This window comes from Rhipicephalus microplus, chromosome X, assembly GCF_043290135.1.
Source record: "Rhipicephalus microplus isolate Deutch F79 chromosome X, USDA_Rmic, whole genome shotgun sequence".
Lineage (NCBI taxonomy): Eukaryota > Metazoa > Arthropoda > Arachnida > Ixodida > Ixodidae > Rhipicephalus > Rhipicephalus microplus.
Genome location: NC_134710.1, coordinates 209,645,664 through 209,670,988, shown reverse-complemented (window position 1 = coordinate 209,670,988; position 25,325 = coordinate 209,645,664). Strand labels below are relative to the sequence as shown.

General features: G+C 45.9%; 1 protein-coding gene across 1 annotated transcript in view; it reads right to left on the bottom strand.

The window, feature by feature from the left end:
• The window catches only part of LOC119187891 (uncharacterized), a 35,242-nt gene that overhangs the window by 659 nt on the left and 9,258 nt on the right, over window positions 1-25,325 (bottom strand). Inside the window, exons 2-4 of the mRNA XM_037435998.2 lie at window positions 18,665-18,726; window positions 10,318-10,395; window positions 718-750 (exon numbers count right to left, since the gene is read on the bottom strand). Coding sequence (XP_037291895.1) covers window positions 718-750; window positions 10,318-10,395; window positions 18,665-18,726 — 173 coding nt within the window. The remainder of the gene's footprint in view (window positions 1-717; window positions 751-10,317; window positions 10,396-18,664; window positions 18,727-25,325) is intronic.

Genomic DNA, 25,325 nt, shown 5'->3' with positions numbered 1-25,325 from the left:
TTAAACGGATCAACATAGCACGCAGCTTCTTAGTGTCCCTACCATACATCACAGCGCGGTGTAATTTAGGCACTTTTTATTAGTCCCGGTTCATTGACAACTTAACGAAAATGATGATTCGCACTATAGCAACCACTAGCAATTTTCCGAGTTCCGCAAGTACGTTATATTGGGGAGAATTCACCGAATCACATCCTGCTACTTAGTCCGGCGAAGACGATCAAGTACCATGACCTTGAGGCACGGCGTAACTCCTTTTTAGTTATTTTTATGAGCTTCTGCTCTATGAAATCAATAACATTAAAAGCACGGTGATGCCTGCAAAATGTTTCAGTGAAAGTTGATCTGAGTGAAATCTGAGTGAGTGTTAGTGAGTCCGATTGATCTCTGTGGTCTGAGTGAATCTGAGTGAAACGTGCCGGCTGCTTATGCAGGAGTTTTGACATATTAAAGTGTAATAAACGATTCTCGCGTACGTTTTCTAACGTGCATACACAACTATTCACGTGGCGCTTGCATTCTGACGATAAAAACTATGGTTTAACTATAGAATCGACATCCACATTCTGATCAGCTCCGATGAACGAAGCTCTTCCCGCCTTGCGTTCACTTCAATAGCATACGTCTATCACGTACTATGTGTTTATTTTGTATAAGTAATTATTGTATGTATGCCACATTGATCATGCTGCCGTTTATCAACGCGTATTTACTCACCTGGAAGTGCGACCTCAGCTTGATCACCTCGTACTAGAAAAGAAGACGAGTGTTATGATAAAGGCGACAAATTGGATACGTTGATTTCTTAACAAACGTTACCATAAATTATTGTTTTTTCGTACAAGCCATGCTTTAGTCTTTGAAAAGTCACATTTAAAAGAAAACTACAATGACTACGTTGGAAAGAGTAAAATTTGTGGGGTTATACGCCACGTTTTCATTGCAATTTAAGCGCAAAAACAGTTTATATAGGACTTAAACCAACGATTAGGGCTGTTTTCATTTGCAACAATCGTGTGCAGTTTATAGAAAGAACCAGCTGCACATGTTCTTTTAAACAGCACTTCGCTGTGACCATTTAAAGTGTTCCAGGATGGACACTGCTGAAGCTGAGTAAATAGAATGAAAAAAAAGAGAAGGAAAGTTGGCCATTCTCCAAAACACCCGCCCACGAATGAACGAAGTTGTCACAAGCCAAAACAACCACTATGAATTTGAGGCACACCGTGAATCAAGGATTAATTTTGGCCCCATGAGGTATACATTGACGTTACTAACAATTTGATTCAACTAGAAAAAAAACATGACTGTCAGCGTATGTAACTGCGCGGTAGTAAACACGGACGACAAGAAGATACAAGGACAAGCGCAGACTATCAACTGAAGGTTTATTTTTCACAAACCACATATATATGACTGAAACAGAAACAGAAAACACGAAAATCTACAAAAACTGATGACTTAGCACTTAACAATCGACAAAACGTGAACGTTTGACAAAAGCAGATTCAAGGGCCATGTGCGCCACTTGCCAGATACCGTAGCTCTTTATCTAAAAGAGCTAACGACGGTTTGCTGACGCAGTGTTCTGGTTCCCGTGCCATTTTTTCCGCTTCGACGATCATACGGGTATGATCGTCTTTGTGCCTGAACATTACGACCGTGCTTTCGAACTGCGCAAGGCAGCCACACCTACTGATGTGCTGAGCTAAAAAACCCTCATTGCCAGTGCGCACATTGCGTGCGTGCTCGCGCAGGCGCTCATTTAGGCATCTCCCAGTCTGCCCGATGTAACACGCACCACAAGATAGCGGAATTCTATAAACTACATTCATGTCACATCTGACAAACTGGGTTTTATGCCTGACAGTGCAAGCTTGTTTGGGCCTATTGTTTACACATGTCATTTTGGCTAGCTGAGAGAGCTTGTAAGGTGCCGAAAAAACGACCTTTACGCCCATGCGCTGACCGAGCTTTTTTATCTTGTGAGATAGCTGGTGCTTGTAAGGGATTACCGCGACTTTGTCACGTTTGCTTTTGTCTCTGTCATTAGTGCTCTCTCTGCTTCTGGGCTTTTTCTTCTTTTTTATTGTTTCTGCCACAGAAATGAGAAGCGAATCCGGGTAGCCAGCTTCTTTCAGACGCTCAACTTGATTTTGGAAGCTTGTTTCCATCATATGGAAACATGATCTGTCCAGGGCATTAGTGAAGCAGGTGTTCACTATGCCTCTCTTAACCAATTTGCTATGCGCCGATTTGAAAGGCAAAAGCGGTTTCATAGCGCGAGGCTCATACATCCAGCATGCGTGATTCACGCTGAACAAAAGTCTCATGTCTAGGAAGCGAATCGAGTTGTTCACTGGGAGTTCATGGGTCAGTACGAGTGGACTCAAGCAGTCACTAAAAACTTCAATTACATCAGATGCCAACCCCATTACTCTAGCAGATTCACACTTAAAAACCACCAGGTAGTCGTCGACGAACCTGAAAATTCTCACAACTTCCTGGCAACTCAGCCGCTCTTTCAAGTTCCTGTCGAACTTCGCAAGCAACAAATCACTCAGAATCGGTGCAATCGAAGAACCTATTGAAACGCCATTATTTTGATAAACATCACCGTTCCATTCTACAAAGGTAGAGGTCAGATAGGTAGCTAGCAGGTCAAGAAAACTGCTAACACTGACACCAGCTGCATTCTGGAACGTTACGTGGCCCATTAGATCAACACATTCTTCTATGCATGAATACAAAGCGTCACGAGGGAGAGAATAATATAAATCTTTGATATCTATGGAAAAAGCACTCAAAGTGTAGTTAGAATACTCTTTGAAGAATTCAGTGACCTCCCTTGAATTCCTGACTAGAAAGGGATCATTAATCTCTAAAAGTTTCAACTTTTTCTGCAAAAACATCCCTAAGGTGTTTTGCCAAGAACCCTTCTCTGTAACAATGACACGAAAAGGCACGTCGGCTTTGTGTGTCTTTGCCGAAAAAACATCTCTAGGGCCAACTTCTCACTTTTTTCTATCTTTTTTGCTATTTCAGACAGGTTAAGCTGCGTGCACAGTTTTTTCGCCTTAGATTTGACTTTAACCAGGTCAATACCACTGCACTTTTGGAAGACGGATGTGACCGCACTTACAGCTTTCTTCAGGTACAAGTCTTTGTTGAGGACCGCGAAGCCTCCCTCCTTGTCCGAAGGCACCACGCACAGTTCGTTGTCTCGTAGATGTGAAATTGTCCTGCTTAAAGGAAGACTACTTGCGTACGGCTTAACTTGCTGCAGCACATCAACTCCTTCAGACACGCACCTGTTACAGTCTTCTTGTGGAGCAAGGCTTGAAACACGTCTCACTATGGCCAGAAGATCCGGTGCGGTGTACTTCTTGTCTACGGCATACTTGGGGCCTAAGCTCAACGTCCGCCGCACGAAGTCTGGAAGAACTACGTCACCACACGTGTGCACAACACCTTTGAAGCGCTGCTTCGCCGCGATTCCAGAGCGTAGCCTCCTGAGTTCACCTGCCCACAGTGTGTCTGTGGTATGCTCGATGCATGCTGTGAACTCTTTCATTCTTCGTCTTTTGATACTGGGACTGACCTCCTGTTGAAGCTGAAGTTGCAGGGCTTCTCTATACAGGCGGGCCTGTCTATTCCACTCTGATCTGAGAATCTTACAAATCCGGAGACCATGGCTGCTGGAGGGGTTGACGCCACCGAATAATCCTTTCACGTCTGAAGGCAGCTGCTTCTGTCGAATGTGGAACGCGAAAGCACGGGCACGGCAGGTAGCCAGTGCGACGAGGGTGATGAGTATAGACGGAAGAAGGGTTAGGGACGAAACACTGCCCGAAGAACTAGAAATGTAACTAATCAAGGTGGACGATTGGGCGAGTTGGTGATTCATGATCAACGTATGTAACTGCGCGGTAGTAAACACGGACGACAAGAAGATACAAGGACAAGCGCAGACTATCAACTGAAGGTTTATTTTTCACAAACCACATATATATGACTGAAACAGAAACAGAAAACACGAAAACACGAATAAATGAGCGCCTGCGCGAGCACGCACGCAATGTGCGCACTGGCAATGAGGGTTTTTTAGCTCAGCACATCAGTAGGTGTGGCTGCCTTGCGCAGTTCGAAAGCACGGTCGTAATGTTCAGGCACAAAGACGATCATACCCGTATGATCGTCGAAGCGGAAAAAATGGCACGGGAACCAGAACACTGCGTCAGCAAACCGTCGTTAGCTCTTTTAGATAAAGAGCTACGGTATCTGGCAAGTGGCGCACATGGCCCTTGAATCTGCTTTTGTCAAACGTTCACGTTTTGTCGATTGTTAAGTGCTAAGTCATCAGTTTTTGTAGATTTTCGTGTTTTCTGTTTCTGTTTCAGTCATATATATGTGGTTTGTGAAAAATAAACCTTCAGTTGATAGTCTGCGCTTGTCCTTGTATCTTCTTGTCGTCCGTGTTTACTACCGCGCAGTTACATACGTTGATCATGAATCACCAACTCGCCCAATCGTCCACCTTGATTAGTTACATTTCTAGTTCTTCGGGCAGTGTTTCGTCCCTAACCCTTCTTCCGTCTATACTCATCACCCTCGTCGCACTGGCTACCTGCCGTGCCCGTGCTTTCGCGTTCCACATTCGACAGAAGCAGCTGCCTTCAGACGTGAAAGGATTATTCGGTGGCGTCAACCCCTCCAGCAGCCATGGTCTCCGGATTTGTAAGATTCTCAGATCAGAGTGGAATAGACAGGCCCGCCTGTATAGAGAAGCCCTGCAACTTCAGCTTCAACAGGAGGTCAGTCCCAGTATCAAAAGACGAAGAATGAAAGAGTTCACAGCATGCATCGAGCATACCACAGACACACTGTGGGCAGGTGAACTCAGGAGGCTACGCTCTGGAATCGCGGCGAAGCAGCGCTTCAAAGGTGTTGTGCACACGTGTGGTGACGTAGTTCTTCCAGACTTCGTGCGGCGGACGTTGAGCTTAGGCCCCAAGTATGCCGTAGACAAGAAGTACACCGCACCGGATCTTCTGGCCATAGTGAGACGTGTTTCAAGCCTTGCTCCACAAGAAGACTGTAACAGGTGCGTGTCTGAAGGAGTTGATGTGCTGCAGCAAGTTAAGCCGTACGCAAGTAGTCTTCCTTTAAGCAGGACAATTTCACATCTACGAGACAACGAACTGTGCGTGGTGCCTTCGGACAAGGAGGGAGGCTTCGCGGTCCTCAACAAAGACTTGTACCTGAAGAAAGCTGTAAGTGCGGTCACATCCGTCTTCCAAAAGTGCAGTGGTATTGACCTGGTTAAAGTCAAATCTAAGGCGAAAAAACTGTGCACGCAGCTTAACCTGTCTGAAATAGCAAAAAAGATAGAAAAAAGTGAGAAGTTGGCCCTAGAGATGTTTTTTTCGGCAAAGACACACAAAGCCGACGTGCCTTTTCGTGTCATTGTTACAGAGAAGGGTTCTTGGCAAAACACCTTAGGGATGTTTTTGCAGAAAAAGTTGAAACTTTTAGAGATTAATGATCCCTTTCTAGTCAGGAATTCAAGGGAGGTCACTGAATTCTTCAAAGAGTATTCTAACTACACTTTGAGTGCTTTTTCCATAGATATCAAAGATTTATATTATTCTCTCCCTCGTGACGCTTTGTATTCATGCATAGAAGAATGTGTTGATCTAATGGGCCACGTAACGTTCCAGAATGCAGCTGGTGTCAGTGTTAGCAGTTTTCTTGACCTGCTAGCTACCTATCTGACCTCTACCTTTGTAGAATGGAACGGTGATGTTTATCAAAATAATGGCGTTTCAATAGGTTCTTCGATTGCACCGATTCTGAGTGATTTGTTGCTTGCGAAGTTCGACAGGAACTTGAAAGAGCGGCTGAGTTGCCAGGAAGTTGTGAGAATTTTCAGGTTCGTCGACGACTACCTGGTGGTTTTTAAGTGTGAATCTGCTAGAGTAATGGGGTTGGCATCTGATGTAATTGAAGTTTTTAGTGACTGCTTGAGTCCACTCGTACTGACCCATGAACTCCCAGTGAACAACTCGATTCGCTTCCTAGACATGAGACTTTTGTTCAGCGTGAATCACGCATGCTGGATGTATGAGCCTCGCGCTATGAAACCGCTTTTGCCTTTCAAATCAGCGCATAGCAAATTGGTTAAGAGAGGCATAGTGAACACCTGCTTCACTAATGCCCTGGACAGATCATGTTTCCATATGATGGAAACAAGCTTCCAAAATCAAGTTGAGCGTCTGAAAGAAGCTGGCTACCCGGATTCGCTTCTCATTTCTGTGGCAGAAACAATAAAAAAGAAGAAAAAGCCCAGAAGCAGAGAGAGCACTAATGACAGAGACAAAAGCAAACGTGACAAAGTCGCGGTAATCCCTTACAAGCACCAGCTATCTCACAAGATAAAAAAGCTCGGTCAGCGCATGGGCGTAAAGGTCGTTTTTTCGGCACCTTACAAGCTCTCTCAGCTAGCCAAAATGACATGTGTAAACAATAGGCCCAAACAAGCTTGCACTGTCAGGCATAAAACCCAGTTTGTCAGATGTGACATGAATGTAGTTTATAGAATTCCGCTATCTTGTGGTGCGTGTTACATCGGGCAGACTGGGAGATGCCTAAATGAGCGCCTGCGCGAGCACGCACGCAATGTGCGCACTGGCAATGAGGGTTTTTTAGCTCAGCACATCAGTAGGTGTGGCTGCCTTGCGCAGTTCGAAAGCACGGTCGTAATGTTCAGGCACAAAGACGATCATACCCGTATGATCGTCGAAGCGGAAAAAATGGCACGGGAACCAGAACACTGCGTCAGCAAACCGTCGTTAGCTCTTTTAGATAAAGAGCTACGGTATCTGGCAAGTGGCGCACATGGCCCTTGAATCTGCTTTTGTCAAACGTTCACGTTTTGTCGATTGTTAAGTGCTAAGTCATCAGTTTTTGTAGATTTTCGTGTTTTCTGTTTCTGTTTCAGTCATATATATGTGGTTTGTGAAAAATAAACCTTCAGTTGATAGTCTGCGCTTGTCCTTGTATCTTCTTGTCGTCCGTGTTTACTACCGCGCAGTTACATACGTTGATCATGAATCACCAACTCGCCCAATCGTCCACCTTGATGACTGTCAGGTCTCTTGGTATGGCATTTTGGCTGTGCTAACTTAGTGCGCAATGGCGGGTCGGCATGACCAAAACCACTTGTGGTAGCATTTTCTTTGAGTACGTGTACGTTTAATTAAATTCTGCCTGGAGTAATTTTCCTTGTGGTAAGTTACCCTAATATGAATGCAGCTGTTAGCAATGGTTTGGCTTTAGTTTTATGTTCCGTTTTTTATATGCGAAGCATTTTTTTATCTGTCCATCCATTTATGCATGCATGCATGCATCCATACATCCATGCATCCATCCATCCATCCATCCATCCATCCATCCATCCATCCATCCATCGATCCATCCGTCCGTCCGTCCATCCGTCCGTCCATCTATCGATCCATCCGTCCGTCCGTCCATCCGTCCGTCCATATATCACGGGCCACGGTAAGTTGTTGTGCACCACAAGTGATTGACAGTTTCTATCCGTTCCCGAGTGCCGATGACAGACATTAGTAACTGAAACGTGAGAGTGTGAAGGAAAATGGTCTTCGGCAGGGGAGAGCCCCACGAACGCAATTATATAAAAAAGATTATTATCTCAGCAAGAGTCTCACCCAAACGTTCTGTGTGGCAATAAAACATTTTACTGCAGAGCTACACCAGACATTTAAACTGTTTCGGAGAGAGACACTATGCAGAGGTAAGCTTGGCGAAACGTCAATTGTTGCTGCTGTGCTATCTTATTTTTCAAGAAAGCACTACACATTGCATAAGTAAACCTACGAACCAGATGTCTTTTCAGGTTAACGTTAATTGTGCTTCCGATGTGGTCTCTACATTTACGGCAATCTAATAAACATTATATATTTGTATATTTATGATTCACTACAAGCTGTATTTTCAAATGTTGTTTCACTGTGGGGAGTACGCTAACCAATGTTACGTGTGATATTCACATCGTGACACGTAAAGCGCACTTCGTTTCGATAATACAAAAGTCTGTCCTCGAACGTGAATGTTGCTGTCATGCCAGACCATCGGTTACGCACTGTTATAGTCCCCAGTAGATGTCAGCGTAATGGGTCTTCCTGCTAAGGGCATGGGTGCACACAACTACATGCAACACCGATTCACCTGATTATATGCTTGCCTCAAAGACCCCCCTCCCCTAAACAAAAACGCAGCATAAACACTTGCTTCACATGAAGCCAATGCTCACAACGTGTGGGATCTGCCGAATTTTTTCACTTCTGCTTTAACTTTTTTGTTGCCCCGTGGTGTAACACCCAAACATGCCAGGCCAGGCTACCAAAGAAGCCAGGTCACGCCAGAGTGCATGGTGTAGTGTGGTTTGCATTTTTACGTCATAAAATTCAACATTTCTATAAATACTATCTAATTGTCGTCCTCCTTCTACTGCTAAATTTTTGTAGCACCTCGCATCTATGTCACTTATAATCTACTTCGAATGATTTTTGCTGTGTATAAAACCCTCAAGGTTTATTTGTAAGTGTACTTTTAGTACGCGTTACATTTGCAGAACCCAGTAGATTGTTTAACTTATTTTTACAGGTATGAGGAAACCAGCATAAAAAATCTAACGGCGTAATTTACATATAAGCTTGCAGTTTTAAGTATTGCTTTCTTATTTTTCTTTTGCTATTGTTGGTAGCATTGTGGGACAAGCGCCATGCATCCTGTTAGGTTTTTCGTCATTTTCTTGCTGTAAAGACTCACAGCTTTGCCGCAAAGGCGACGCAATGAACGCAATAGCAACAAATTGGAAGGTCACGTGCAGAATGAAAACAGAACGAAATGTTCCCCGCGTTTCTCGCGCACAAATGACACACGAAACGTACTCGCACGTACATATGCACGCGAATAACCGTCTCAGTTGTTACTTCGCTGCGTCTGAAAAGCGCGCAGTTTCCGCAAACGGAGACTGCACTAATTGCAGTGACCTTTGTGCTCCTGGTAACTGCAACAGAATCGTTCCAAGTAAAGCCAGAGGCCAGCCAAGACGTACGATACTCCCCTCGTGCCCACCGCGAAATAAGGGCACGTGAGGTAGCGTTGCTCCCCTCCTCTAAGCGGGGCAATGTACGCATGGGAGATTAGAGCGCGCACCACCGCACAAAGTGGCGACGGGCGCTCATTACTCCATCTTTCTGGTAATGGTGAAAACAAGATAATTTCCCCTTCCCCACTATGCCCATCCGCAGCGTTAAGTGGTAGATATAAATAGCTTGCCGTTTGAACGTCCAAGCACATGCTCATCGGTGGCTCAGTTGTTATCGCCTCCCACTCACAATTGAGAGGACCCAAGTTCGATTCCGCGTGCCGTAGAATTTTTCTGGGTTTTTTATTTTTCTTGCATTTCATATATATAGGCACGTACGATGAGTGATGGTGACGCTGATGCTGGCGGCAAAATCCAGCCGAGAGTGTCCATGAAATTGCTATCGCAATATAACCTATATCCACATTACTGCGACCTGCAGCTACTCTATCTTTAAAAAGCTCTCTCCACGAATGAAAAGTTGAAAAATGAACGAAAGCATAACAGATTCTTTTTATGAAAACCCCTCCACAAACTACAAACAGAAACCTATATCTGGTGTAAGCCCCAGTAGGTAAACTTCATTTTTTCAATATTATCGACCATCCACGTCTCGCAGGACACTAATGAAGTTGTTCCAATCAACTGCAGTTGATTCAAATAAGAGAACAAACCACGTAAGGAAACGAAGATGACGGGAAAAACAAACTCTAACAAACCAAGGAGCACAAACCATGGTTTGTGCTCCTTGCTCGGTACGTAAGGGAAAACGCCAAGTTGATTTGACCAGTGGTTTTAATGCAAGTTATGCGCGTAAATTGCGCCTGAAGTACGTTCAGGGTGCTTTGTGAAAGCAGAGCAGATAGTGGGAAAAAATTAGATCTGACAAAAAAGTGATAATGATATACTGGGAATAAAAAGTATTAAAAGAAGTGTTTACTGCTGCTCTAGAGAGAAAAATTGTCCTATGCACTAAACATACCTGAGGTGATCACACGTCGCCATAACAGTTCGTCACTTTTTCTCTAGAAGGTCAAAGTATTTCTACGAATAGACGCCAATTTTATGATCTCAGTTTGCGTATAAACAATGTGTGTGGCCGAACTGTGCTATGTCGCGCCGTTTCAAATTGGTGTACTTACCGGACTGCACAACGCCCGAGCAAAATCTTCTACTCGCCAGCCTCTTTTTTTGAGGATATGGTGCATTAGGTGCTGCACCTAGAGAATGAGAGACAAAGAATATTTAATTAAAATAGCGCGCGTTGTGGGGCTCTAGTTGGTACATCATATTCAAACTGAAACTGTGCTTGGCATGGGGCTCCAAGAAGGATGACAGGATGAACGAGCACTAAAAACTACGTTCACCCCGCCTGCATCTTCTGTGGAGTCCCATGGCAAGCACAGTTGAAGTTTCAATATTAATAAGTTCGGTAAAGAACTTATGAGTACTCAAAAATACACCATTTGTAAAGACGCTATTGTACATAGGCTAAAAATCCATGCCATTTTACACTTAGTAAGCATTTGTTGCGTTTATCGTTGCGTCAGTCCTCCGTAGTTAACTCGGTCAACGCTGTGCCTGTATTGCTGTCATTGGGAATGATGCGCGATAAGAAAAACGCATGTGTGGACCTTCAATCAGCAACTACAAGATGCGTAATAATGCACCGTCAAAAAGTATAGAGACGGTCATAATCAGCATTTGCAAATGATGAATCGAATGATTCACTCGACTGGAGTGTGATCCATAGTAGCAGCAGTAGCAGAAAGAACAAGAATATGAAATTGCAGCAAAAATATTTTGCTAGGCAAATGTCAGATATTGCATCAGCATTATTTGTAACGCCATTATTTTACCAAGAAAATGCTACACTAGGCAACACATGTCCATGTTAGTTAGCATTGTTTAATAATACCCGGCGTAAGTCGCCATTTACTGAACAACCTGTACAGTATAAATACTTGTTTGAGAATTTTGTCGCTTACTTTGTAACTCTGGCGACTGCATAGTGCATGATACCTAGATGCGGCAAATGTAGGGTACTGCTTTTTTTTGTTATAATGCGAGATTGTGACATATACTTTCATGCTGCACCATGTATTTTTCTGAACCATGAGCCATTGTTTCATGGACGAATGGACGTACTTGTACGCCCGAGGAAAATGAACTTCAGAATGCCCATGCTTTGAAATATGGCGTTATGCCCATTGTTCACAACGACAGATGTAAGTCGTAAAAATCAAAGTGGTGTGGTAAATGACATCGAAAGGAATTTACCTTGGGGCTCCTATCTCAACAAACGGAATCGGAGAAACATTTTGATGAAGTTTTTTGCATTTAAAAAGAAAAAAAATCGTAAGTCTGTAAGACGTTGAGTTTTTAATTAAGTTATAAATTAGTGTTCGTTCAGAAAAAGAAAAAAATGGAAGCTTATAAGTTAATGCTCTTTCATCAGCAATAACGAAAGATACCGTGAGTGGGTAAATATATTTTAAGTGAACAATATTGGCGCCTTTACAGGACTTAAAGTACCTGTAAATATGTGCGCCTGTGATTTTGTTTCTCAAATGTCTCACAAACATTGTAACTGGTTTTAGTGATCTCTAAATTTATATAAATAAGACCGCTTTAGATGTTGTAAATAGGTGCAGTTCACACAATCGTGATGTTGCTTTTTGATGTAAAGCAATGGGTATATGTATACTTCGCTCTTCTATTTTTGAAACGTGTCTGCTTTTGGCTGTTAAGAAAAAATGAAAAAGTCTTCATTATACATTTTCGCTTCGTATTTTGTTAGTGTAATATTGAACTTTCTTTATTGCAACACATTTGGTATGAATTATTCAGGAGTTACCTCATGAAAGCATCTGACCCTTTTACTTTGATTTAAATAGGACGTTTGATGGGCGCGTGTTGCCCTGAAATCACTGGTGTGTGTGTGTGTGTGTGTGTGATGTGCGATACAAGAAGACGACGAAGACATACAAGAATATATGACCGTCACGTGCAGTGGCGTAGCCAGAAGGGAGGGTTGTAGGCGTGCAGCCTTCTCCCCCCACCCGAAATGTTTTACGCACCACCCCTGCCACTTACCCGTCTTTTTTCGTCACTTCTTCTGACACAGTTTACAAAGTAAGCGGTGCTGCTATTCCAATATAATTCCTGTACGCTTTTACAGTGAATATTGCCTCCATGTGGAAAAATGTGTCGCAGTGTTTGTGAAGGCTTTGTAACTCTGAGATTTTGGGCAGGAATCTTGGCCGCGAACGTTTTCAGCTGGCTCGGCGATGGGATTAATGCTGCTGGGGTGGTCATAATTGTACCCGCCAGAACACATCTCATCAGAGTTGAACACTACCCTAATTATCATTAGACAGAGGTTCCTTTTAATGGTAAAAGCCAGACACAATTCCGAGATCTGAGGGGCCACGTTCAGGAATATTACAGTGTGACTCCTTGGACGTGCATTGATTGATATGTGGGGTTTAACGTCCCAAAACCACCATATGATTATGAGAGACGCCGTAGTGGAGGACTCCGGAAATTTAGACCACCTGGGGTTCTTTAACGTGCACCCAAATCTGAGCACACGGGCCTACAACATTTCCGCCTCCATCGGATATGCAGCCGCCGCAGCCGGGATTCGAACCCGTGCCCTGCGGGTCAGCAGCCGAGTACCTTAGCCACAAGACCACCACAGCGGGGCTCAATAGTCTCATCGACGGCGCAGTCGTTCCACTCCGCCAGGCATGGATGGTGCACATCACAGCGTAAGTAAAATTGTGTTGCATGCGCTGGCGGTTCTTGTAGGTTCACATGTTCTGAGAAATTGATTATGGTGCGCTAAGCTCCGAACAAGACCGAAGTTCATTCCTTCATCACTAGTGAACCGATCACTCGAGAGTTTATGTTGCACAAGGCTGCTCCTGTTCGCGCTGGTGTAAGTGCTGCAGCTTGAATGCATTATACTAGTTAGGAAAGTGTCTACATGGCATATTAATGCTGCGTGGTGAAATATTCTGAACAGTTATAAATCCTATGACGTTAAGAGAAATTAATGCCGCACGCTTGCAAACAACGTAAGGCACCTTGCGTAATGCTGTCGTTTCAGGAAGCTTATGAGGAAATTCATAAAAAAGAACATTACGCGTTTTTGCGCGCATGTAGGTTTTCTAGTGATTATACGCAACGAACAAGCTATTTTTGTGGGAGTAGGTAAAGTCTGGTCCCAGGTGAACTTTAGATGGAAATCTAGTGACCATTTCGCAGCAATCATCAGCTTGTCTTCGCAGAATGCATTATAAAGCCTTTGCGATTGACGTACTTCATTGATATTAAAAGTCACAATGCAACTGTAATATCAGCCATAGTTGCGAGACAGTCTCCTTGAAAAATAACACGTGCAAAATAGTGTTGCCAACGTGCAGCATAATTTACAATAAAATTACCCCCACCTCCACGAAGGGAGTCCCGAGGCAATGCGAATGCATTTCTCGCGCTGAGAGAGCGTACCGTTGCTGTCAAACATTCGCCTTCGCCGATTTCTGCCATCGCCTTGAGAGGCGCCCAGCCAGCGAACTGTCGAAAGGGAGGAGCGAGTGGACGGAAGAGTGTGGCGCCAGTGTTCTCGGCGCAGTGTTGGCGTTTCACGGCGGTGTCTCGAGCGCATATTTCCGGGTGTTCTTGAGAGGCACCCAGCCAGCGACCGGTCGAGAGTGAGGCGCGTGCGCACGGGGGAGTGTGGCGTAAAAAGGAGAGATAACGAAATCCGAAAAAAGACGCGGTGAAGCAGTGTACCTACGCTCTCTTACACTCTCTCGAGTCAGGTTGGTCTTAACCCCCCTCCCCCGAAAAACACTTATGGTTATGAACCTGTTGGCGAGCTTAGGAGGGTTTGAAGGAAATTAAAAAAAGTGAGCAGGTGGTGTTGAGCGTTTGACGAAGTCGGGTGACCGGACCCGACAGTCAATGTTCAGGGGCGTGGTCCACAATTTGTAGCTTGGGGATAAACGTGGCCGCTGACATCCCCTAACGCCAACGTTTCTCTCCTGCAAGGCTGTAGGTTCCTTGGTAAGCCTCCGCAAGTCATCGGTAGCCTCCTAAGGACCAGCCTTCTTCTTTGTGTTTTCGCTCGCCACCTCGCATCGCCCAGGCTGCACATTGGACTCCCCGACGGGTGAACCTGTGTTGGCCTTTAGACTCAGTTTATGCAGAAACGCTTTGCTTCATTTATTACCAACTTTTATCCGAATGCAACCCAACGTGGGGGATTGCTGTTTCAGGAGTGGTCCCTTGCTATATGAAAGAGTTTGTTCGCGATGTCCAAATGTTAAGCACTATATAGTTTTCAAATCACTTGTTATAATAATTCACAAGAATAAAAGAACAAAATAAAAAGGGCGACTATTTCTAATGAATATGTTTGAATTTAGTAATCTTAGAGTTCAACTCGCTTCAATAAATAAAAAATAGATCGCTAATGTTTTTCAAAAAATGCTTGATTTTGATAAAATTGGCACTCAATTAGTCTTTTCTCACGTAGAAAATCAAATATGACCTCGCAAACGCTCCTGTTGCGAAAACCCAGCATGGTAGTCCCAAAGGAAACAACCACCGGAAGAGTTCAATTTAGTCTCATCCTTCAAAGCAGTATATTCAAAGTTTTCTTCTGATTAGTTCATAATCTGCGTGTTAGAAAGAAATCAACGAGGGACTCACTGTGATTGCAATGGAGGCATAAAGGTGGCTGCATGAGGCCAGAGCTGTGTATAGGTAAACGTTTAGTGGCGGACTCGGCATCGTATTAAGGTGACAGCTATTTCGGCTCTTCTGGAGAAGAGCCATCAATTTTTTTTCACGAGAAACTTTTGTCAGTTCATTCTTCCTCTTTTGCTGGTGTGTGCTTGTTTCTTTTTTCCATTTTTTCATAAACTGTTCAAAACCTGCAAGCAGCCTCGCAATTTTCTTGCGGAAGTTTGGTACATCAACGCAATGTACTTCATCTGATCTAAATATTATATGAACCTCATCAAAGGCAGCATGAGATGCGGCTGCAAGTAAAGGATCCTGCTTATTTACGCAACGTAAGAAATATGCTGGGTTTCAAAACTCTTTTCCTGTGAAATTGTACGGCCGTATTTTTTGCAAGTATCCGACCTTCAAATGGCGTCTCGGTGTTATATTTTGTGAGCGACGCTGCAATGTAGGGAACCTGTTTATTTTCAACCACCTTAAACGTCAGTGGCGTTTGCCTTAATCCGGGCGCGGCATTGTATTTGCATTCCTCCTTCCATTGGCATTAATAAGCATAATCTGATGCAAATCCCCATCCCCCTATACGTGATATTAAAACCGCCAGCAAAATGTATACATTGCCGTGATAGCGCTAAAAAGCTCGCTCGCCGAAATTCCGGCATCGGCGTCGGTGTGGGTGGCGTTGGTTGTGGTCGTACTATCACCATCTTGTTCATGACGGAAAAATTGAGACATATACAAATAAAGTAAAGAATAAAAATTTCCAAGTATGAGGGAGGATCGGGTCCTAGTGAGAAGCGTGGGAAGTAGGTATTTTACCGTAGCAACATGTCTGCTTGGAAATATTGAGAAAATAATTTGCCTGCTTCCAAGTGGAGTAAAGGTAACCTTCATGCTGTACAAACACACGTGTCCTGTTGTCGAAGAGACTGAAAAGCTGAACCGACACCGAAGGTGAAAAGAACCGAAGACGACGAAGGTGCGCGCAGACCGGGATGAGCGTGAGCTCGCGAGCTTCAGAACATCGACGTGGTGGGCGACCGCAGCCAGCTTGCCTGAAAAGAGTTCGTTACACCTGAGGGACCAAAAGGGACCAAGTTGGTGCTACCAGACCAGCAGGAAGAAGCTTGGCGAGTCCCGAGGACGAGCCAATGTTCCGGACCAAGCCTAGTAGTGCTGGCCCTGTGGTGAACGAGTGTGCAGCCAGGGCGAGTAGCTTACCCCGTTCGACTGGCAGAGAACGTGGCCGGGGTGCGACGCCCGAGCAGGTCCATCTCTACAATTGGCTGAAGGCGTGGCCTCGGTGCTATGTCATGCCCAGTGTGGGCCATTGTGTTCCGGGACGAGCAATTATTCGGGCGCTCGTGTGCCATCTCACAACTTCATCGTACGTGCTTGTAAGACTTGTCGCACTCTTACCCCTTCATGCTTGCGCCGTCAAGATTTCCTTGGTACACTGTGAGGGACGTTCGACAAAAATAGACTTTGGGACGCGCCGATATTCTCGTGTAGATACAGGATTTAATATATATTAGAATTATTTGGCCAATCAGAGTGCATGCAATCGTTATATGTTAAGTCGATAAGTATTTCTTGCTTTTAGTATTGGTGGTTCGCGTCTGAGGGTCCGCGAACCACTACAATCCTGGCAAGCTTACCAATTGGTAAGGCTTCGTTGGCCCCAAGAAGCAGACAATCAAGAGAAGACAAGAAAAAAAGCTGTATCAACTTGGCAAACAATAATTAATTGCATTTTGAGGAACAAACAATACAATATCCTTTAGGTTCTAAACATGCATACGTGAGAGAAGCGGTGTGTCCTGAAGTCTAAGATTATCAAACGTTACTCATGGTTTACCATGGAGCTGTCGACAACACAAGCATGACGCGGACGACCAAGTCGCACGAACGTGTACGATGAAGTTGCCTGACGGCGCACGAGCAGACGATAAACTGTTCGTCTCAGAACACGTGGCCCACGATGTGCGCGACGTAGCAACAAGACCATGCTTTGAGCCTCTCATGGTGCCCCACTCTCTATAGGACGTGGCACCGCGGTCTGATCTCTGCCACTGGAACGGGGTAAGTTGCTCGCCTTGGCTGCACGCTCGTTCACCACTGAAACAGCACTGCTAGGCCTGGTCCAGAACATTCGCTCGTCCCGGCTGGTATGATAGCACTATTTCAATTGGTACATTTTGGTTCCTCAGGTCAAAAGAACTGCTCTCTAGCAAGTTGGCCGCATTCTCCCACCATGTCGATGTAAGCACACGTGCATCATGTTCATCGCTCTCGGTTCTTTTCAGTTGTGACTTCGGTTAAGCCTTTCGGTCTCTTTTCACACCTGTATACAGGCTTCACACGACATGTACAATTGCAGTAATATTGCGTGGTACAAGCGTACATTGCCATGGGCGTCAGAAAATGTTATAATGACGACTCCATGATGTATAGCCGGCCACCTATTACAAAAGGCACACATTTTACTGTGCGTGCGTATTCTCTTCAAACCCCGTAGTGGCTGCAAAGAAAGTTGGAAAAATATTTCACGCGCATAAATGATCGGGGTATAAAGCATGCTACTCATTACACAGAATGAATCCATATGCGAGAGCTTCGCTCATACAAGCCACTTTCAATTTTATCAATTACATTAGTAATCTACAATATAAGCTTGCAGATAAATATGCATACAATAAATAGTATGCACGAAATGGTTGAAGTGCCCACTAGGGACAGGATGTGGCTATCGCATTGAAGTCTTGAAGGACCACTGACACCAAATGTGGAAACTCGAGATGCTTGTGTAATTTTAGAGTCTTGCATGCGGTGAACTTCTCACCAATTATTAGTGACGAGCATTGCCTATAAGTACATATAACCTTTCTTTAGAAGTAAGGGTGAGAGCCCATCCGAGTCTTTGGGTGCAGTGGACATATTCTGTGTTTTGACGTAGACAGGGTCTCCCTCGTGATACAAGTAGGCTCGGCGTCAAAGAACATTTGCGGGGCGCGCAATATCCCAACTGGTACCCGGAAAGAACCATTGTTCGTCTCCCCTCTTGCTCTGTTATCGAGCTGCTCTCCAGGCGGTGCTGGCTGCTTACGCCAGAAATTTTTTACTTTTTTTCTGAGGGTCACACGCTCAAAACACCCATATCGTTTCATTCTTCACTGCCCGTGGATCTCCCTATTTGAAGACGGTGCGTTCAGCGTCACCGAAGCTTGATCACACGTAATCTCAGGAGCTGCCTCACTGTGGGGTGCTAGTTTCTTATGGTATTTAGGCAGCTGCCTATAACTGATGCAAAATCATTCCGGATTAACGACCCTAGCATTAATTATATGATGCGTTAAAACATTTAAGATTGAATTTTAGCCTTACGAGTCGCAAAGCTATAAGTTAGTATAAAGAATAACAAAAAAAACTTTCACTGTCAGGCGTTCTTTAAAGGTTAATGGTACCCCGTGTTTTTTTGTTAGTCCCGTCCTCATAATTTGAGGCATGCGGTTTTCAATATAAACAGTTGGCACAATGAGCTAGTTTGGAAACTGTCTATTGCCTGGTAATAATTATGTGTTAACGAAACTAAAACTATTCTGAAAAAAATAATGGCCACCTAGTGAGATATTTGTGCTAAAAATGCTGTGTTAGCAATTTAAAAACGGAGGTCGGTCTAGCCTTGTGGCCACATACCACTGCTTTAATTAAAATTATGCAAAATTTACGTACTTGACGTTCAACGCGGCCGTACATGCAGTTGAGTGTCCAGACACGGTACTCCACTGGCCAGACTGTAAAATAACAAGAAAATTGGATGTTGAAACTCGCTTGACCAAAATTGCAGTTCTATTTTGGACGTATGGCCCCCGTTAATGCTCTCAACAGATACCACATAGAAAAAAATCAGCGCAGCATGCACGAAGTCACGCAAGGCTGTGTCGCACAACAGCTGGTGGGCATGTAGCTGTCATTGGGTTGGCTAAGCTTTTTCCCGCTCACCATTTTCTCTTTCCTATCCTTTGGTATGCTATACAATACATAGTGATGTTTGATCTGCTCAGTGTTTTTGTGCCTGTTTATTGTCATTTCTTGCTCACTCTCGATATATATATATATATATATATATATATATATATATATATATATATATATATATATATATATATATATATATCAGTTTCGGCCAATGATGTCGCGTAACGCAACTCCAGTAGACTTTGGAGAACATAGTGAAGGAGGTGAGAAACCCAGAGTCGGTGACTCTTTACGTATGATGTCTCCTATGATGTCACGAAGAGGTCTGTTAGTCGTGGAATAAGGTTCGCCAATGTCTGGTTGTAGATGAACCAAGTCCAGTTTATCGAGGCGCTGACATGTCGCGACGACGTCAGCGATGGAAGCAGGGTTCTGAGACACTAGGCCATGGAAAGCAACAGGGCCTATACCCTTCAAAGTGTGGCGTACTTTATCTGACTCCGGTATAGATGAATTGGCACGCCGGCAGAGCGCAAGAACGTCCTCGATGTACGACGTGTACGACTTACCGGAAAGTTGTTGGCGAGTGTCGAGGGTTCTCTTCGCGACTGTGGACTGAATGGCCGGTGTGCCGAAAAAGTGACGGAGCTGCTGCTCGAAGGTCGCCCAGTCGGGTATGTCGATGATGAGGTTAAAGTACCATGTCTTTGCCGCACCGGTCAACTAGAAAGAGACGTAACGGAGCTTGGTGCTATCGTCCCAGTGATTAGCAACACTTACGCGGCTGTATTCATCAAGCCAGTCCTCCACGTCTTCCCTGCGAAGACCGGCGAAGAGAGAGGGATCACGCTAGTGGCTGTGTGCGTAAAAAGGAGTCGCGGCTGAAGACGGCGGGAGGGAAGATGGCAACAGCGATGACAGGCTCTTTGTGCGACATGCTGCTGGACAGTGGGTACAAACGGCGGCCTGAACGAAGCTCCAGGGAATCGAGCGAGGTGGGAGAGGACCTAGGAGCGAAAATCGACCTCCACCATGTATAACGACTGGCATGAGACAGCCAGCGTTTATTCAGCCCAAGGGCTCAGCAGTGAACGGGCAGTCTGAGACAGAGCGAGCACGCACACACATGCCCACACTATATATATATATATATATATATATATATATATATATATATATATATATATATATATAATGTGTAGTGAAGAAGATGATGTTTGGTTGGCTTGGTACACAGGCTGGTTCCGCCATTATCACTTGATTTGTCGTGACTGCTGTCCTGTTATATAAGAGTGCCGCTCTAAAACGCCTCATTTATTTGGTGGAGGTGCGGGGTAACGCATAATCCTGAAATTTCGAAACCGTACGTTGCCTCCAGTTGCTACGATGTCCATGAACGATGATCAGCAGGCGGCTGCCTCAGCTCCAACTGCTGCAGCTCCTGTCTGTCTCGGCTCCTTTCTGCAACGTGATCCGCCTGCCTTCAGTGTAACCGATGACAAGGATATGGAAGACTGGTTCGACAAATACGACCGGGTGAGCAAGAACAACAAGTGGGACGATGCGCACAAGCTTACCGTCGTCCAAATTTATTTGACCGACGTCGCCCGTCCGTGGTACGGTAATCACCAGAGAGACCTTCCCACATGGTCGGCCTTCCGAACGGCGTTAGCGGACTTGTTTGGCCGTCCAGCACTTCGCAAACTACGGGCCGAACAGCGCTTGCAAACTAGGGCTAAACAGAATGGTGAAAATTACACCAGTTATATTGAAGATGTGGTCCACTTTTGCCGGCGTGTCAACACGGCCATGACAGAAGCCGAGAAGATCAAACACACCTTGAAAGGTGTAACTGACGACGCATTTCAGATGCTTGCCGCCAAAAGCCCGTAAACGGTAGCGGAAGTGATCCAACTGTGAGCTATGACGAGCTCTGAAAACATCGTGACACAACTTGTCGTGCCAGCGCGCCATGTGCAACAATCTCCGCCTAAAAAAAGACTAAAAAAGACGTGTGTTCTCTGCCAGGCATCGATTATTCACTGGACAGACTACAGCGGGCACGCTATTTTTTATCTATAGATTTGAAAATCGGAAACTGGCCGATTGAGGTTGATGAAAGAGGCTGTGAAAAAAAGAACGCTTTTGTTACACCAGATGGTCTGTATGAATTCAAGTTGCTACCCTTCGGCCTGTGTTCTGCACCAGCTATATTCCAAGGAATCATGAACACTGTTCTTGCCGGTCAGAAGTGGCATGCCCGACTAGTTTAATAAGTCATGACATGGTCACTCAGCAATTGACGGTTTATAAAACAAACAAACAATTAAATAAATAAACAAACAAATATATATATATATATATATATATATATATATATATATATATATATATATATATATATATATATATATATATATATATATATTGTAGGCATCTATTATGCGCTTCATCTTCATCTGAACAGCAGTCAATCATCATCATATGTTCTGGCTGACAATCATCATCTGCTTGGCACGAGCGCTTCTTGGTCGGGTCCGTTGCGGCTGTTCGTTCCCGAGTTCACGGCCAATAAACCTCGCTACAACCGAGTCGTCATACGTGGTGGAGGTGGATTGACGTTCCCAGTACCTCTACTTACAACGCCTACTCGCTGGAGCTCCGTTCAGGCCGCCGCTTGGACCCTCAGTCCGCCAACATGTCTCAGAGTGAGTGGGTGGATGCCCTTTCGGCTCCCGTCTCTGCGCCGCAAGCCGTCACTGCGCCGCAAGCCCCTCCTCTTTACATCGTAAACCACCAGCGTGACCCTCCGATCTTCGCTGGTCTCCGCGGCGAAGATGTGGAGGACTGGCTCGATAACTACGAGCGGGTAAGCGCAACTAATCACTGGGAGGACTCTAACAAGCTCCGCCGAGTATCGCTTTATCTCACGGGCGTTGCCAAGACATGGTTCTTGAACCATGAGATCGACCTCACCGACTGGCCTGCCTTCAAGCAGCAGCTTCGCCAAGTATTCGGCACGCCAGCCGTTCGATCCGCTCTAGCGAGGAGGGCCCTAGATACTCGTCAACAACATCCCGGCGAGTCATACACATCTTATATCGAGGATGTCCTTGCGCTTTGCCGGCGCGTCAATTCTTCGATGTCCGAGTCGGACAAACTGCGCCACATCCTGAAGGGCATCGGAAGCATTGCCTACAATGCCCTTGTTGCCCAGAATCCTTCTACTGTCACGGACGTCGTCTCTACGTGTCAGCGTCTCGACGAACTTGATTCTGTTCGCCTTCAGTCGGGCAATAGTGAACACCGTACCGCAGACCGGGACCTGCGTGACATGATACGGGAGATCATACGAGAAGAACTTCAGTCAATAGGCATCTCACAACCTTCTCCATCTGTCACACAGCCTTCAAGCATGGCCCTCCGTGACATCGTAAGGGAGGAACTAACATCATTCACCGGTCCAGCCTACGTCCAGCCACCTCCGTCTAGCCCTCCAACGTACGCGCAAGTTGCGGCCGCGCCTCCTCGCAACGTAAACTTTACTTCACCGCTGCCATCATTCACGCCGGTTGCTGCTGCACCACCGGTCCACTTCCGGCCAATCCCACCCGACCCTCCGTCAGTCCACTTGAGTGCGCTATCTCCCGGTATGCCGAACGACCTCTACTACCCGCCTTGGCGCCCGTCTCGCCCAACATGCTTTTACTGTGGATATCGTGGCCATATATCGCGCTTCTGCCGCAAGCGCCAGCAGGACGAGCGTCGCGGGTACGACATGCGCGAACGGGACTTTTCCAGAGGGGATTCTTACGCTCGGCGTTATTCATCTGGACAGCAGCGGTCTCCATCTCCGCCCGCGTCGACTGAGACGCGGAACACTTACCGTTCAAGCCGACGCCGATCACCTTCGCCCTTCCGTCGCTCCTCCTCTCCTCTTCGACCAGCCTCGTTTACTACTGATAACCGGTCGGAAAACTAAATGATGCAGTTTTCGGAGGAGAAACTGTATGTGACAGTAGGACTCATATTCCTCCAGCACGCCCGTTCAACATGGTTTCTGTTACGGTGGAAGGAGTTCTCGTGGACGCTTTGGTGGACACCGGTGCTACAGTTTCTGTGATTAGGTATGATTTGTGCAAACGCCTGAAGAAAGTAATGACACCTTATAATGGACCCAATCTAGTCGAAGCCCAGGGGAACGCTATCCGCCCTTTTGCTCTTTGTACTGCTCGTGTGTTTATTGATGACATTTTGCATTACATCGAGTTCACTGTGCTTACCCGGTGCTCTCACCAGCTAATTCTAGGGTGGGACTTCCTATCTTCTTCTTCAGCCGCCATTTGTTGTGGTGAACGGATTCTGCACCTAACTAATACGGACTCCATGGTCGACGAAGGCGTCTACAAGCCTCTACGCCTGTTCGCTCGCGAAGATCTCGAACTACCGCCACACCAAGAACGAATTGTGACCCTGATCTCTAAGGACATCGACCACGGTGACGTCTTGGGGTCCCCTTCGTCGACTTGCGTCGCAAAAGGCATAGCCCTTGCATCAGGTGTCGTACGCTTTCACCATGGCTCCGCGCTCGTCATTGCTACGAATGAAACGCCAGAGAAAGTTCTCCTGCCAGAGGGCACTGCAGTAGCCTGTGTTGTGGATGCTGAGCCTGTCAGCGTCACGCCACTTCACCCTGCCTCTACCAACGACCGTTCTATGAGTAAGCCTGCCTCATCCTCTCCCTTCACAGCTCTTATCAGTGATGACTTAACAGCTATGCAGGCGCAGCAGTTGCTTGCGTTATTAACGAAACACGCCGATTCTTTCGACACCTGCTCTTCAACGTTGGGCCGAACTACCACTGCAGCGCATCGCATTCAGACAGAGGGAACATCTATTGTACATCGCCGCCCGTACCGCGTGTCTCTCGCTGAGCGAAAAATCATCGAGGAAAACGTCGCTGACATGCTCCAACGAGAAATAATTCGTCCATCAACTAGCCCTTGGTCATCCCCTGTTGTTTTGGTACGGAAAAAAGATGGCTCCGTGCGCTTTTGCGTTGATTACCGGGCACTTAACAACATCACACGCAAGGACGTATACCCCATGCCACGCATCGACGACGCCCTTGATTCACTGCAAGGCGCCGAATACTTTTCAAGCCTTGATTTGCGTTCGGGATATTGGCAAATTCCCATGCACGATGACGACAAAGAAAAAACGGCATTTGCAACCCCCGCTGGCCTATACGAATTTAACGTGATGCCTTTCGGGCTCTGCAATGCGCCCGCGACGTTTGAACGCATGATCGACACCGTCCTGCGTGGTCTGAAATGGAAGACGTGTCTCTGCTACCTTGATGACATTATCATCTTTTCATCAACGTTTTCTCAGCACCTGAGCCGCTTGGATGACGTCCTAACATGCCTCGCCGGTGCGGGTCTGCAGCTCAACACTAAGAAGTGCCGTTTCGCCACCAAATCCATCAAGGTTCTCGGTCATGTCGTCAGCAAGGACGGTATTCGCCCTGACCCCGAAAAGATCGCTGCCGTCCTTCGATTTCCATGCCCCACAAGACTTAAGGATTTGCGAAGTTTTCTTGGCCTCGCATCATATTTTCGTCGCTTCATACAAAATTTCGCTTCAATAGCTGCGCCACTTCACAAACTACTTGCATCTAATGCACCCTTTGTGTGGTCCGAGGAATGTCAGTCGGCGTTTCACCTATTGAAGAAAGCTTTGACGTCAGAACCTGTACTCTGCCATTTTGATGACACCGCCCCAACACTCCTGCATACCGACGCCAGCGGCTGCGGTATAGGTGCTGTTCTCCTCCAACGCGATAACTCTGGACGGGAAAGGGTCATCGCATATGCTAGCCGAGTGCTAACTTCTACCGAAAAAAACTATACCATCACTGAGCAGGAGTGCCTCGCTGTGGTTTGGTCCATACAAAAGTTCCGTCCTTATCTGTACGGCCGTCAATTCACCATCGTAACGGACCACCACGCCTTATGCTGGCTTTCTACAATGAAGAGCTTGTCCGGACGCTTGGGTCGTTGGATTTTACGCCTACAAGAGTATCAGTTTGAGATTATCTATAAATCGGGCAAAAAACATCAAGACGCCGACGCTCTTTCTCGTTGCCCACTACCTACAGCGTCGTTCGACACTCCAGCTGCCACCTCCAACGACACCAGTGCGGACGTGACTCCCACTTCTGTTGCCTTGCTCGCCTCGCTGTACCAACCGCCAATCGACGATGAACAACCCTTCAGTTCTCACCAGCAGGCTGACCCATATTGTCGGCGCATTATAGACCACCTTTCAGGAGCTACGCGTCCACCCAATGCACGCCTTCGTCGACAACTCGAGCACTTCAAGTTTCAGGACGGTGTGCTGTATCGTCACATAT